At 39.8% G+C, this 16,674-nt stretch overlaps 1 protein-coding gene across 2 annotated transcripts in view; it reads left to right on the top strand.

The window, feature by feature from the left end:
* CDKAL1 (CDK5 regulatory subunit associated protein 1 like 1) overlaps positions 1-16,674 on the top strand; it is a 362,027-nt gene that overhangs the window by 121,337 nt on the left and 224,016 nt on the right. For both annotated transcript variants that reach the window (XM_042837305.1, XM_042837314.1), the window contains one exon: positions 14,340-14,460. In XM_042837305.1, coding sequence (XP_042693239.1) covers positions 14,340-14,460 — 121 coding nt within the window. The remainder of the gene's footprint in view (positions 1-14,339; positions 14,461-16,674) is intronic.

Below are 16,674 nucleotides of genomic sequence, written 5' to 3' on the forward strand. Positions count from 1 at the left end.
ATTTTAAGGACTACTCCAGATTTTTTTTGTGGAGACTTGTGAATTGTGCACTACAAGATACAAAAAGGGAATCTTTATAAAGCATATAGAAAACCAAAACCAAGCCTACTTCCCCTCTTGTCTGTTGTTTCTTTTCTTTTTTTTTTTCATGATTATAATTTTCTGTCTCATTTCCAAAGAAGATGTCTACCCTGTTGGATTTAGTTGAAAGCTTACGGTATTGCTCCCCCAAAATTACTTTTTCAAAATTATTCAGAGCACTTTCTGTGAAATATGATGGTGTTCCTTCTTTCTCTGTCTTAAATTCCTATTCAGAAAACTCTTCAGAATAGTGTTATTGTGCTGATTCAAGAGATGAATTCAAGAAGTAGATCTTCATGGTAGTATTTGCCTTATAGCATAATTACTGGCTCCCAACTCTCCTCTTGTTCATAAACACTTTTATGTGACTTTACCTTTTTGTCTTGCTCCTTCAGAAAATGGAGAAGAAGGATGCTCATGTTTCTTTTGGTTGCTAGTGTTATAAGGAACAGAATTCTCAAGAAATGCTGTGATGATTCATTCATATTTGTATTATCACGAGTTTCATAAAGAGTTTTATGAAGCTTTTAAATTCTCTGATTATCAGGTAGATTTTGAAACTCTAATTTCTAAGTGTGATCTTCTGAAAGAAGTGTGCAGTATTTATATAATTTATATAATTTATATAATGCAGGTTTATGGTACACACCTGGCTTATGAGGTGTCCTATGATGTATTTTAACTAAAGGCATCTTCAGGTACTTGCTTATAGCTTATATTACCAAAACCTGAAATCTCTGTAATTTCTACTAAGGAAAATCCTAGATTTCAAGGAACTAGATGAATGAATTTAATCTCAGCCTTAGAATTAAATTTTTCACTGTGCTATCTGCAAAAATATATCTGGAGCATGTCAGTCTTTCTGTTTCATCATGCAAGGCTCTAATTTAACAGTTTAGTGAAACTTGCCTCATGTGCACATTACCCAAATCTTAAGCCTGAATTGCAGCTATTTTACATCATCGAGCCATCCTATTTCCACTTACATGCTTAGTTTCCTGGTAACATATTATGATGGCACAGTATGTTAGGAAAGGGCTACTAAGCAGTTGCAGTGTCTCAGATAGGAGATAATTTGATTGCATTTGATGTATGCTCCATTATTAAGTAAGACTTCAGAATTTCAAAGCTGTTCAAGGTATGTGGGGGAAACATTGAAGACTTAATGTAGATTTTTTTTTCTTGGTTTTAAATGTTGGCCCTTATGGATTTGAAGCTTTTTCCACCTTTCATTTTAAACACACTAGCTGCTAAAGCTCATGTTGAAGCTGTCTGGGGGAGGGGGAGGGGGATGGAGGGGGAACAGGAGCATTTGTATACAATCTGCTTTTAGCTTAGGCCTTAGGGAGATGAGGGGCACAAGCTGAATTGAGTTTGGTCTGTATTGTGTCTGTCTAGTGTTTTCACAAAACAGAAGTTTACAATGGGTCATTAGATTTGATTGTTAAAAACAGCCAAAGGAAATTACTTCAGGGTCAAACCTTTTATACTTCATGTAACCTTTCTTGATTTCAGTCACGTTGACCTGTCTGGTGAAGTTGCCCATCCATTCCCAGTTTAAACATTAACCAGTATTTACTGTCTATTAAATTGCCCTCATATACTTATTATGTTAGTTGTGTCCGTCTACAAAAATGAGCAGGTAAATGGTACCCGTCTTGTATACAGACTGCATTGCAGACCTTGTGTGTATGTATGTAAGGTATGTGTATGAATGCCAGCATATTAAAGTAGTATTTTTGTGAAATAATGAAAGTGCCGCTTGCTTTCATTATAGTCCACTGATAACAGTAAATAAAATACTGTCTCCTCCATTTCTGTGATAGTAGGAAGAGTTGCCTTTACTTAAGAAGTTGATGTTGAGCCAAATGAGGAATAAAAATTGTAGGCATCAGGAGTTCTTTTCTGAGAAAAAATATTATTTGGCTTCCAGTCAGGAAACTGACTTGTTTGTGCCTAATTGCTGTTCGAGGAGGGTCAGAGGGAGGGTAATGGCCTCCTTGAGTCCAGGGTTCTGTAATCCTTTAAAAGCAGATAGAAAAAGGGGATATTTTTGGATGGGTTCTTTTATTTATTTCACTGTGTGGTGGGTTGACCTTTGCTGGCTGCCGTTTCCCCTCCCAGTCTCCCTGTTGCTTCCCTGCTCTCAGCAGACCGGGAGAGAAAGTAAGATGGAAAAGCTCATGGGTCCTGGTAAGGGCAAGGAGATTGCATACCAATTGCCACTGAGGGCAAACTGGACACGGGGAAAATTAATTCACTGCCAATTAAAAATAGAGTATGATAGTAAGAAATAAGCACAAAACTGAAAATAGCTTTCCCTCTGCCCCTGCTTCTTCTAGGTATCAACTTCTCCTCTTCATTCTCTGCTCCTCTCCTCACAGTGGGACGGGGGGAAAGGGAATGGGGGCTACGGTCAGTCCGTAACAGCTCTTCTCTGCCATTTGCTCCTTGTATTCCTCTCCTTCAACACTCTGGTGTGCCGTTTTTTCAAGAGCTGCTCCAGTATTGATTTTCTCTTTAAGTTCTTTACTTTGAGAGTGGCGAGGTGCTGGAACAGCTGCCCAGAGAGGCTGTGGATGCCCCATCCCTGGAGGTGTTCAAGGCCAGGTTGGATGGGGCCCTGGGCAGCCTGGTCTGGTATGAAATGTGGAGGTTGGTGGCCCTGCATGTGGCAGGGGTTGGAGATTCATGATCTTTGAGGTCCCTTCCAACCCTGGCCATTCTGTGGTTCTCCACTGGGTGCTGTCCTTCAGGAACAGGCTGCTCCAGCACAGGTCCCTTGTGAGCCGGCGGTTCCTGCCAGAAAAACCTACTCTTGCATAGGCTCCTCTCCATGGGCTGCGGTTTTCTTCAGAGTATATCTGCCTGCTCTCATGTCTTCCACAGGTTGCAGGGGAACAGCCTGCTGTACCACGGGCCTCTCCTGGGCTGCAGGGAACTTCTGCTGTGTGCCTGGATCACTTTCTGCCCTCATTCTGCCCTTCTGTTGGTGGCCACAGGGCTGTTTCTCTCACTTATTCCCTCACTCAGTGCAGTGTTTTTTCTCCTTTCTAAACTATGCTTTTCTAGAGATACCACTGGTTTGGCTGTGTCCTGAGCTGGACCTGTTGGAGCTGACTGCAACCATCTGTGAATGGCATTGGACAGCCTCTGGTCTCTTCTCAAAGCAGCTGACCTGTAGCTTACTTTGCCAGTACCTGAGCATCTGCTTCCTGTGCACACTGTTACATTTTGAGCACTATCTCAAGATATGGGAGCTACTTTTTAAACTGAAATTATTGAAAAATAATGATACAAGCTGCAAAAATTTTGCAAGACACTTATAAACCAGATTTCCTGCAGGCTATAGGAACATAGTTTGGAGGTACAGTGTTGAAATGACGGTAGTTTAAAAGATTCAGAGTCACTAATTTGTGTGTATTAATAGTTGGGACAGCTTAATAAGGTTAAAATCTTCACTCTATCCATCTCGTTCTTACTGTCTATGGATTAGTAATTTTGAAGCTGTTCCTATATAAACCCAAAGATATACATATATATTTGTTGAAATCTAAGTCATCAGCTTTACATGTGGGAAGAGTGCCATTACCTGAAGGGGTAGTATTTTTGTCTGCTTTTAATTTGAGTATTACTTTAACAGTGAACATTGACTTAAGAAGACCCCGATCTGAATTGTCTTAACCTTACAATTTTTAATGAAGGTGTCTTTATTCAGCTGAATGCTTCACAAGAGCAGTGGCTTGAATTTTGATTTCATGTTTCTGACTGCTTAGGAGAAGTATGATGTATGAGAAATTCAACCTCTGTGAGATGAATTCAAAAGAGTAATATGATGAACTGTGCCAGTATCAGTTCAGAGAGCTTAGTTTTAGTGTAATTTAAAGAAACAGAGCACAATGAGAAATCTGAAGAAATTATGGAGAAAATTCTGCAAAGACAGATGGGAATGGCTTTTGTAAATCATCCATAATCAGGGAACTCACAAGTTTTATTTGTTTAGACAACAGATTTCCATCTCTGGCACTTGCATGATGGTTTATTGCCGTTGCTGTGCCTGTTCAGTGCTCTTGGACATACAGGGATGATTAAGTGTGTGAGTTGATCCAGAATTTTATGTGAATTTTGTAATTTCTTATTTATTTATTTGGTTTTGAAAAACTGTTGTGACTGGCTATCTGTGTTACGAATGTCACCTTACTTTTGAACATTTCACAGAAACTGAGTGGGAGGTGAATAGTGATTCAGTAGAAGAAGAGCGATAGAGTCTGGGGGAACAGATTTGAAAATCCTAATAGCAAAATTTTGTTGTTTTTTTTTTCATGAGCCTGTGATGTGCATGGAAAAGGTAACTTTTCTTCCAGACCCATCTGTGCTCATTTTCAGACTAACGAATGATGCTCTTGTAACATTCCTCTTTTTCTTACCTTGGTTAGACTCGGCTCTGTTGGCTGATGAAGCTCAGCTCATGGTTAGCTCTGTTCAGCTCTGCTGGAGAATACTCCTGGCTGGTAGGGAATTGTGTGTTCAAATCAGTGCAATTTAAATACCAAGAAAAAGGGTTCAAACAGATGGCAGGGGAGTAGAGAGGAAACTAAAAGCTTGCTTTTGTGTACAGCAATGGGTTCATCTCAGCCTGCCTCTCTAAGAGTGTTTTGTTCTTTTCAACCTGTATCTCCTCTGAATGTTACTTGTGTTCCCGCATCTTACTCTGACAATTCACCCTTCCATATTTCCTTTCCTCAGAGCACGGTCTATTTCATCTGTTTCAATTTTTTTTCTTTGTAAGTTTCTATCTCAAATCTCCTGAAGTTTTGAGCAGCATCCTTGAACCTGATCAAATGCATTTCTTCAGAAATGTGAGGAGAGGTGGTCAGGGGAACTCTTCCTGCAGTCGACTGTTAGCATTGTCCCCCTGTGCTGTTGGAGGCTGTAGCCAGTGTTTTGAGTTCCTATCCTTACAGATATTGCTGTGATTCAGTGAAACACTGCAGGAATACCAGTAAAGATAGATCTACTTTATGTTTAATAGAGAGAAAATAATCTACTTTATGTTTAATAGAGAGAAAATAATCTGTGGTTTCTAGCAATGCAGGCCACCTGCAGAGCTTTTTAAAAAGATTGTGAACTTCTATACTCTATTTAATAAATTAAATATTTAAAAGCCTGTATTCACCCATGTGGCACTCTTATTCTTGAGTCTTCTGGAACAGAATTGCTATTATATGCTAATTCCCAATGCAGGGCTTAGTAAATACACATATTTCAGGTTAATATCATGTGTGTCACATGCTTAATAATCTCTGCAGCTTTCTTTGAGCTTGTGCAGTGTGGTAATCCCTTTCTAAAGAGCTCGGAATTGTAGCAACTTGGCCAAATTACTAACTGCTATCAGTACCCTGATGGGACCAGGACTTTGGCTGAGTAAATGTTTTTTGCTGTGGTGCCTGGGCATGCAAATGGGGAAAATATCAGTGATTCTGATAGCATTAGGCTGAATCATTCCCTGACTTGTAAGGGGATCCAGTTCCTGCATACACCAGTTGAAGAAGGAGCTTAACTTGCACAGCGTTGTCGTTTATGCTGATCTAAAAAAGGAGTAATTTGTATTAGTTTCTAGGCCAGGGGAAGAGCATATATATTCCATCTGGGTTTGTTTTTCCTTTTTGCCGTTTGCCTGCATTTACTAGAGGCAGAAAATCCCATGGATGACACTCAGGAATATCTTCGCTCTAGCGTGGGTGGGTTTGGGTGGGTGGATTAGCACAGTGAAGCCCTAAGTCAGTGAGTGTCATTGTTTCTGCCCTTGTCTGGCAGCCTGTCATTGCCTTGGGGAGCTCAAGGATTTCTCTGCATTCAGTCATGTCTGCTTGTTTTTGCTTCAGGGCAAGCAGAAGAGGTGGGAGATTGGCACAAGTGGGCTGATTCCCCAGAGGTAAAGCAGGGCTTGAGTCTGACTCGGCTGACAAGTCTGTGTTTAAAGCAACAACTGTGGTTAAAGTCCAAGTGTAAGAGAACTGGGCTGAAGTATCAGTAACAGTCAAGGCTAGCTGTACAGTGCATTAGGCAATTTGAGGAGATCCTTGTGTCTCAGATGCTATCTTTTGTTAGTCCTCCACAAAGGTGTGAAATATCTTTGTTCTACATCGTAGCTGCAGAGTTAGAAGAACATCACTGTAAAATAAAACTTACTTGGTTTGATATTACAGTTTTGTAATGGCTCCTGATTTGTCTCTTCTTCCTTTGCATTTATTATTTATTTGATCTTATTATGCTCCCTTGTCTTTAAGGTTCTCTTTTTGTTACTTTTGCTAAAGTTTCCTAATTCTTTCCACTATTTATATTTGCTTGATCCTTCCATCTTTCAGTCTTTATCACTGTTTTTGTTTCTTCCTTCCACTTCTTCAGTTTTTCTTTGGGCTTACTTGCTCCTTTGCTTTCCCTTCAAGTTGCTCAGCCTTCTTTAGGTATGGTGCTCCTGTGTGCATTTTTCCAGTGCTAGCACTAAGCTCTGCATTAAAAATGGAGTGACGGTGGAAGGAAATGTGTGCAAAAATACGTGAAATTGTACTTAGTCCTTTTTCCCTCATGGTGCTGGAGAAGATCAAACAGGTTGGTGAGAGACAGCTGGGAGGTGTGCAATTGTACATTGGCAGCCTTGTTGTGAGGAAAGTAAGTGTATTTCAGGAAACGGTGAATAACCTCTAAATGTAAGCATGTAACTGGGAAAGGGAAAGAATGGGTAACAACAAACTGCAAACAATAGAAATTGTTGCTGCCAAGGCTGGAGTTTCCTGCATCTCTGAAGATTTTCTTTAAACTGGTGTTCTTGAGCTCTTTCAGATATCTGCACCTAACCTTGAAGGCAACAGCTAAGAAATTGTGCTCTGTACCAGGCTGGGAGCTGTTCCAATGGCACACCGCATTTACAGCAGGGTTAGGCATCATGGAGGAGGGACCGTCAGTAGATCATCATAGAATCATATCATAGAATGGCCTGGGTTTAAAAGGACCTCAAAGTTTCAATCCCCCAACCATAGGCAGGGTCACCATCCACCACGCCAGGCTGCCCAGAGCCACATCCAGCCTGGCCTTGATTGCCTCCAGGGATGGGGCCCTACTCTGTCTGTCAGGCAGTATTTCTCAGCAGCTACTGAGAGGCACCAGCTTGTGGACTGAATGGAGATGGCTATTTTTGAAATACAGATGTCTGTTAAGATCTGGGAGATAATTGCAAGACTGATAGACAGTTGTTGAGTTCAATTAAAATGACTAAACCATACCACTTTCCTCTAGCTTGACCTTGTATCAAGCTGGCAAAATACTACTCCAATAGTCTGATGTTCAGAGCCTATTCAGTGTTATAATCTTAAGGTAAGGAAATTCCATTATCAGTTCCCTTCATATAATTCTGTTTCAAGATCAGTCATTCTCTTGCTGCACTGGTGAAGCACATACCATCTACTAATAAAAGCGTATGCATGTATGTAGCATTAATATTATGGTATTTTCTTTGTATCCTTTTGAACAAGTGAAAATACATTGAAACTACTTCTGTTCTGCACAGTGGTTTATCAAACTGACACGTGTAAAAGTCTTTATTTAAACTAACAATAGGATTTAATACCCTGATTAATTCATTCCAAGCTCATCTTCTGTGGGAACAATGCCAAGAAATGTGAGTTGTGTTCACTGACTTGTATATAAAAATGAGTTTCGTTTTCAAGAGAGCTCTTAGAATTCGAGATCTCTGATTCATATTAAATTGTTTCTACCTTGATTTCACTTATGGTTTTACTGTGAGTGATTCTGCTCTATGAGCTTCTTCACTTGGTCAGTAGGACTTTATTAGTGTAATCTGCATGAAGTGGCTTGTGAATATCTACTCTGAAACACAATTTAAATCTCGAATTAAACTTTATAGTTTTAAAATGTAGTTGGATTTGCTGGTACACTATGTGAAATTAGAGAAGTTATCTTTTTGTCAGGAGAGGTATATAGCACTGGAATGTTTTGACTGGTCTATGAACACATCTAGACTGAGTGACCTGACTAGATCTGCTCCACAGCATCACAGGGTGATAGAGGTTGGAAGGCACCTCTGGAAGCCTTTTGGTTCAGTTTCCTGCTCGATGAGGGACATGCAGAGGACATAACTCAGAACACGTCCTGCCAGCTTTTGCATATCTCAGGGAAGGAGATACTCCACTACCAATCTGGGCAGCCCATCTGAGTGATCAGTCCCCCTTTGTCATGAGGCAGTATTTCAAAGCTTGCATCTTTCAGCCAGCAAGCCAACAAAAAAGAAAAAAAAAGAAAAAAAAAAAGTGGCTTGTTTAATATCTGAGACAGGGCACTCATTGTTATGGAAGTTGAACTGTGATTTACTCAGTTTTCAAAAATTATTTTATATGAAGCATTAAAAAACAAACAAACAAAAAAAAAACAAATTAAGTTTTGAGATACCTGCTTTATTTGGCTAACTTGTTATGCAGCCTGTTCTCTCCTTCAGAGAGAAGGAGACCACTGTTTCATTCCTTTCTAAATTGTGAGAGGAGATAATGAATGGGATTTGAAATTCCTGCTTTTTCTGCTATGCTTGATGTTGGTTTGGGATTTGTGCAGCTCAGACAATTTAAAAAAGATTGTTTAGCATTTTCCTTTTTTGCCCCATTCTAAATATTGAAAGGTTTGAAGTTTTATTAAAGGTTTAAGTTGTATTTTGAAGTTTTCTTGACATAAATATGGGAGGAAAAGATCTACAGGATTTGAAAAGTTATCAAGTTATGCTTTATTAATAGCAATAACATTGTAAACATGCTTCAATGATTGTTTAGAATGAAACAAAATAGTTAATGCATAGAGTAGGGAAAAAGAATTTAAGGTCACAAATATTGTAATGGGATTTTTTTTTCTTTTTCAATTATTAATGTGTCTGCAATAGAAATAACAGTAGTTGGTTATGCTGATCCTGTTGTGTATGGAGTGGGCAAGGGGGCATGAAGCGATCATAGACTCAGATGGGTTGGAAAAGACCTTTGAGATAAAGTCCAGCCACCAACCTGCCTTGTCCAGTCTTGTCATTAAACGAAGTCCCTTAGCGCCACATGCAGTACAGGGTTGTGAGCCACTCAGTGGACCAGGTAGGAGGTGACAACCTAGGTGGAGATTCTTTCCACTTTTAGAGAGAGGCTGGGTCTTGTGCACCCTAGTGAGTTTTATTTTAGTTGAAAACATCTGGAGACTTGTTTTCTGATGCTTCTGGTAACTCATCTGGCATTTAAAACACAGAGCTAGCTGAATTTTCCAAACTACCATGGTGTTTTGCATTTTATTCTGCCTATTTTCTTGAGAAAATGGGGACTATAAAATTGTACCTCCTGAATAGGTCTGTCATTATCTCCATTTTTCTTCCTTCAACGCATTTGAAACAGATTCAAGGTAAGTTGCATAGCCCCTTTTTCCAGAATTTCCATGAAAGTTTGATTAATTCTCCCAGTATGGGAAAAGCAGAGCATGAGCTGAATTCTTACTAGATGACAATAATTCATGTTGCTCTTCGTTGTGAGAGTACAAATTCAGAGATGAAGCTTCTCCGATTCTGCTGAAATATAATTTGTTGGGGAGGACAGGTTTCTCGTGCACATTTTGTAGAGTTCAGAATGGTGATCTGACTCTTAATTGTCGCATGGGAACTGCTGAGCCACGGCCTGAACCTCTGATTGACCACCTGAGGTGAGCACTGAGTCAGCCATGGAGCACAGGTGAAGGCAATTCAGCTGTGTGCCGGAAGGGGGGGAGCCTGGCTGCACCTCTCCTAGACCTATTGAAGAGCTGGCTGCCAGTGGGGAAGGGTCTCTGCTGGAGATCTGCTCTGCTGGAGTTTTGTGAGTGAGCCCAGGGTACAGATAAGCTTGCTATCTTTTCTCTTTTTGTTATCGTAATCTGCTTTGCCAAACTCTCTTGTTTATTTTGTAATTATAGCATCTTAATATTCATTGATTATACAGTTATAAATGTACAAATTGGGGTGATTATTATTATTTTTAAGTCTGTGTATTTTGGAATGATGCAAACTATTCCATTATGATTTCAGCCATAAATCCAAGTGCATTTTTAACACGGTCAAGCAATTGAATATTTAAAAACTGGATAAGCTGCTTTGTTCCAAATAAACCACAGTGTTAAGAAATACAAAAAGGGATGTCCTCTGCTTCTAGTTCAATTTTTGTGTCTATGATAATGCAATCACTTTTGTTATACAAGTAAACAAAACGGTGTTATGCTTGTGACTCCTTAACGAAGCATTAGATTGGAAAATAACCGATTGTATTACGAGACAATGGTTTTGCTGTTGTTGTCATGAAAAGGGTGGAATGAATAATTTAGCAAATGTTAATAGCACAAGTAAGATATTCTAAGTTCACAGCAGGGTATAATGAATTTTTTTCTCCTGCACATTTACAAAAATAATAACCTTTCAATTACCATTACTGATGTCTCCTTTTAGTATTAACCATTGCAATCTCACCTGATTCTGCTCACTTCTTCATTAAATCAAATTTCAAGAGTTTTTTTTATGTGTCTGAAGAAGTATAAGGAAGGCTATCAAAAGTAGTTGCTTATTCTTCCAGCTGTTGCTGTGATGTCATAGAAAATTCAGAGTATGAATGTGACATTATTTGTAAATAAATTAACGTCTCCTTAAAATGAGAATAGAGCAGAAAAACTTTAACTGATGGATGAATTAGTTTTGTTAACAGCTGTTGATAGGAAGAGTTTTTCAACTTTAAAAGGCAGGTGATGTTTCCCTTTCCTAATCCCTAAGTAGTGGTCACTATCCACCTTTTGTCAGTTATTTGGAATAGTTTCCTTTGCTGTCTGTTATCAGAGAATCAATCATATAGAAGAAACCTTTGGACATTGTCTCATCCAAACACCTTGCTAAAGCAGGTTCCCTAAAGTAGGTTGCACAGAAAAGCTTCCAGCTGGTTTTTGAACATCTCCAGAGAAGGAGGCTCCACAGCCTCTCTAGGCAGCTTTTTCCAGGACTCTGTAACTCTCAAAGAAGTTCTTTCTCAGGTTCAGATGGAATTTGCAGTTTGTACCCGTTGCCTCTTGTCGTACAGGAGATGCTCCAGGCCCCTAATTATCTTTGTAATCCTTTGCTGGACTTTCTCTGGTAGTTCCCTGTCTTTCTTGAACTGGAGAGCATAGAGGTGGGCACAGTGCCTCAGGTATGGCCACACCAGGGCAGAGTAGAGAGGGAAGATAACCTCACTTGACCTGCTGGTTGTGCTCTTCTTAATGCATGCTGGGACATCTCTGAACTTACTGGCCGCAGGAGCATTCTGCTGCTCATGGCCAAGATGCTGCCCACCAGGACACCCCAGGTCCTTCTCAGCAGAGCTCCTTTTCCATAGGTAAGCCACTAATCTGTACTGATGCATGTGGTTATTCCTCCCCATGTGTGGCACTCTGCGCTTGCCCTTATTGAACCTTGTAAGATTCCTCTCTGCCCAACTCTCCAGTCTGTCCAGGTCTTGTACCCTTCTGGTGTGTCAGCCACTCCTACCAGCTTTATATCGTCAGGAAGCTTGCTGAGGGTGCACTCTATCCCTATATCCAGGTTATTGATGAAGATGCTGAACAAGACCAAGCCCAGTACAAATCCAAGGGGAACATTGCTGGTAACAAACTTCCAACTATACTCTGCTCCTCTGAGCTCTGCCAGTCATCCAATTCTCAATCCATCTCACTGTCCACTCTTCCATCCCTAACTTCTTAAGCTTACACGTGAGAATGATGTACGCATGACCCAGCTGCTCATGGTATCATAGAAGGCTATCAGACTGATAAAGCATGATTTCTCCTTAGTGGATCTGTGTTAACTGCTCCTGGTAAATTCCTTTTCTTCTACTTGCTTGGAGAAGATATCCAGAATAAATTGTTTCATCAGCTTTCCAGGGGCGGAGGAGAGGCTGACTGGTCTGTAGTTTCCAGGTTCTCCTTCTTGCCCTTTTTGAAGACTGGAGTGATGCTGGCTTTTCCTCCAGCCCTCAGGCACCTCTCTTGTTCTCCCTGACCTTTCAAAAATTATGGAAAATGCTTCACTAATCACTTCTGCCAGCTCCCTTAGCAGTCATGGCTGTATCCTGTTGGGGGCCGTGGATTTGTGTATGTTGAGTTTGACTAGATGATCTCTAACCAGATGCTCCTCGACCATGGGGAAGTCTTCCTTTCCCATGACTCTCTTTGGCCCTTAGGAATCCCAGACTCTGAAGGTAAGTCTTCACAGTAAAGTCTGAAGCATAAAAATCAGTAACTCTGCCTTCTCTGTGTCCTCCATAGCCAGGGCAGCCACCTCATTCAGCAGCAAGCCCACGTTTTCCCTGGTTTTCCTTTTGCTATCAATATATTTAAGGAAGCCTTTCTTGTTGTCCTTAACCATCTTCACCAGATTGAATCCTAAATGGGCCCTGGTCATCTTTGTTGCATCCCTGTGTGCCCCAGCTGCTTTTCTTTTTTTCTTCCAAGTGGCCAGATCCTTTTTCCACAGTCCATAAACTTCCTTTTTCCATTTGAGTTTTTTTTTCTGTTGTCTCCTCACTCATCCATGTGGGTCTCCTGCCACTTTTGCCTTATTTCTTGGTTTTAGAGGTTCACCGGTCTCAAACTTGAAAGTGATGCTTGAATGTTAACCAACTCTTTTGGGCCCCCTTTCCTTCCAATGCTTTGACCCGTGGGATACTGCCAAGTAGGTTCTGAAGGGGTTGTTGTTGGCTCTCCTGATGTGCAGGGTTGCAATTTGACTTCCTGCCCTGTTTTTTCCACACAAAACCTTGAACTCCACTATCTCATGGTTGTTGTAGCCAAGGCTGCCTTCGATACCCACTTCCTCAGCCAGCCCTTCTTTGTATGAACTAAATCCAGTAGCACACTTCTCCTTATTGTCTCCTTCACCCCCTGGACCTGGAAGTTTTTCTTCACAAACTCCAGATGTCTTCTGGGTGGCTTGCAGCCCACCATTATGGCCTATGCCTGGGTTTTATGAAATAAATGATTTCTTCACTGGAGATATTTTGTTCTGGGTCTTGCAATAATATATACTCAGTTTATTTTATTCTTCATTGCTGGATTTTGCTTTCAGTATTTTAGTGAAGCTTGTCACTTGTACTGCTGAAATGTATCATAAGTTGTGTAGCTGATGTTCTGTTTCAGGCAGCTTTAGTATTTTACTGTCTGGGTAATACTAGTTTCAAGAGAGTATCGGAGGCAGTTTCTGACCTGCAGTCTCCTTGGTGTTGAAGGTACACACCCTTGTGATTATCTCTGTTACATCTAGAGAAGTAAGAATAGGATCCTTTTCCATCTGCTTCAGTTCATCACTTGCAGCCTCTTCCCCTTAAATAGGGGCACTAATGCAGTATGTCTCTTATCTAGAAGAGTCTTAACACAGCTGCTCTGCATCTGTCTGCACAGTCACCTGGCTGCAGAACCAGAACGTCCTGTAGGAAACAAAATTTATAGGAAAAGAGCAGGGCGCTTAGGGCAGAAAAAGAGCAGAGATGTTAATGGCAATATGGTCTCTGGATAGCAAAGAAGTTGCAAATTAAAATCTCAGGTACGTGTGAAATAGAGTAAAACAATGAATGCCTTCTTACAGTGTTCTCTGCCCAAAGATCAGTGTTGGTTATAGCAGTCTGACTGGCAGAGCTGGAGTGGGAGAGCCAATGCTGACCATAAATGCCGCTTGTCAGTTTAGCCTTTGATACGTTTGTAGGATGCGCTCCACAGTACTTTCCTTCAGACTTATGTAGTCAGGCAACTTGAACTCAGTTAAGTTGGTTCTCTACATAAGAAGCTTTAAAGATGTTTAGGAGTAGTTTATTACCTACTATTTTCAGCTTGTGTAAAGCTGGGGGGAAATATATTCTGCCACAGTCATCATATAAATATCACTATATTTGATAGTATGTTGATATTTGCCTGAGAATCTGAAAATTTAACTGCTTAGATCATTTTAATTGAATGAAACAAATGTATGAAATGGTAATTGGATGAAATAATTTCTTCCATTTTAACATGGTTTATTTTACCTGTCAGTATTTCTTTTTAAATTCTCCAGCTGATGGAAAGAAATTGTTACATCTCATTCTCATTTTCAGTCTTTGAAGTATAAACGCTGCTTGTGATGAAGAGCAAATCAAAACAAATACGTGCTTTGTACTGACTGCATTTTTATGCTTTGTTTGAAGGTCATTCTGTGAGACTGCTTGGTCAGAAAAAGAACAATGGAAAACGTTTGGGGGGAGCACGACTGGATTTGCCAAAGATCAGGAAGAATCCACTTATAGAAATCATTTCCATCAACACAGGGTAAGAATCTTCCAAACATGAAGTATTCAGTTCTTCTGAGGAATTGCCTAGTGTATGACTTCTGAGTTAAAAAGGAAAGGAAGAATGATCACTTCTAAATTGTAAATGATTTTAAATGTCCTTCTTTCTAGAAAATAAACCCCTGCTTAATGAGGTGCAAGTCTTCTGCTGCTCCAGGTCTGCAGACAATTGTTTAATCCTCTTTCTTCATCTAAGCATTTCTCAGAAGTAAAATTCCAAAGAAAACTGAAGAAGCAAAAATACTATGAGGTTTTCTCCTCAGCTCTTCTGGCTTGGAAGACAGTTCTGGAATATCATTTGTAATTGATTAAGCTCTGTAAACACCTGATTGTCAGCTCAGCTATATAAATGGCTAAATTAGACGTACTTGTTTCTAGCTCCTCTGATATGCTTCTAAGAGTTTTCATGCTCATATTTCAACCTTTGCTTTGCTAAAAAAAAAAAAAAAAAGATAGTCTCTACCTACCAAGTAACTCTAGATGTCTATTTTTCTATACATTTATGAGTGTTTTAATGCTTTGAGGAATTCCATCTGCAATCTCTCTTCCCTTGATGCTTTTCTGTTCTCCACTCAGTTATCTACCATTTGGTCAGTTTCCTGAAAACACAAAGAAAAGTCCTCCATACAAATCTCCTCTGATTTTTCTCATCATCTTCAACTTACATAGTAATTTCCCAGGTGATGAATATAAAATGTGTTATTCCAGGCATCCTAGGTCAGTGAGAGCTTATAGCCTAGAGGACGAAAAGCATGAAAAATATTAAACTGTTTTCACTTCAGTCTAGCACTTTCATAAACATTTCATGAGGCAGTTAAGCCACTATCCTCTTTCTCTTGCTTCCTTTTCTTTAAACAGTAATTCCTTCATAATTTGATGTAAAATCTAGTGTTCTATTTAGAGCAGAATATCAGTTTAAGACTGAAGTGTGGTTACTTTTTTCTTCCTCTGACCATAACTATGGAGAACTTTTTTTTCCACGTTGAATTGTGATACTTTCAAACTGCAGGCTCTTGCGTGGATCATTTTTGATGTCTGCGTATAAGACTGTCTGCTGCAGTTATTTTACGTGTTCAGAATTTTTCTTTCCATATGGTCTTTCCTGTGGATGACTTATCTTTCAATGATTAAAAGCAAAATATTCTTCTACATTTGATTATGCCTATGCTTCAGGTGTTACAATTTTTCTTTTCCGTTGATATTCATAACTAATGTAATAAAAGGCTTCTAATTGTAAATGTTGCCAAGAGTGCAAACTGGTTTATGTGTGGTCTTGTTTACATGTCATTTCATGTCTAATAGCACACTGAAATGGTACTGGCAGTGATAATTTGATCAGGTTACAGCTTAGCCTAATTGTGGAAATGAAACAGGCTACTGCAGATTGTGTACATTTACCGTTAGGCAGCTGATTAGTAGCAGCCTTTCTTTTTCACAGGGCTTTTTTTTAAAAAAGTTTTCCTTTTTATTTTTTATTTATTTTTTTTTTGGTTTTAAAACAAGACTGTTTCCAAACTGATCAAGCTGAAGACGAGCGACACCTCCCTAAGATATTACCTTGGGCGAACTTTTTCCTTAGTACATGAGTTCACAAACCCTTATTACTTTCACTAGTAATTAGTGCTCTTCTCATGCCAATACAATACGTATTTTATATTGCAGAGTAACCTAAATAATAGTACAAGTCACAAGGGTACATGTATTTAATGATGAATTAGGTCCAGTACAGACAAGAGCGCTTCCAAAATCTCAAACTTGAAAGTCAGTTCTACGAGGCATCTGAATTAACTGATGTCCCATTCAGTACTATGTGCTCAGGGAATCTTGTCTCCTGTGAAATACAGGCTACTGCTTTCTTTCCCATTCTCCCCCTTCCCAGCCTCTCCGCCTGTGTGCTGCAGGTGACTTTTTAGTTAGTACTGGGATTTTGACAATTAAACTGTAGCTTTGTGAAGACAACAAGACAGAGTATGTATTACTGATGGTGATTTGACTGCGCCGCTTCTATCTGCTTTGTCTTGGTAACTGCCTGTGGCAGTTCTTAGTGTTGCTACCACATTGGACCTGTGCTGTTTTCTGTATGTAAAGATTGCAGGAATCTTTAAAGTTTAGTGTTGGTACAGTATTCCTTACTGAGAAGTGAATTATGTCAGACTGGACCGTCTCAAAATAGTGAGAAATACCAAGTTAAAAA

Source organism: Centrocercus urophasianus, unplaced genomic scaffold, assembly GCF_019232065.1.
Source record: "Centrocercus urophasianus isolate 14NV4802_14NV808 unplaced genomic scaffold, USGS_Curo_1.0 seq_11, whole genome shotgun sequence".
Taxonomy (NCBI): Eukaryota; Metazoa; Chordata; class Aves; order Galliformes; family Phasianidae; genus Centrocercus; species Centrocercus urophasianus.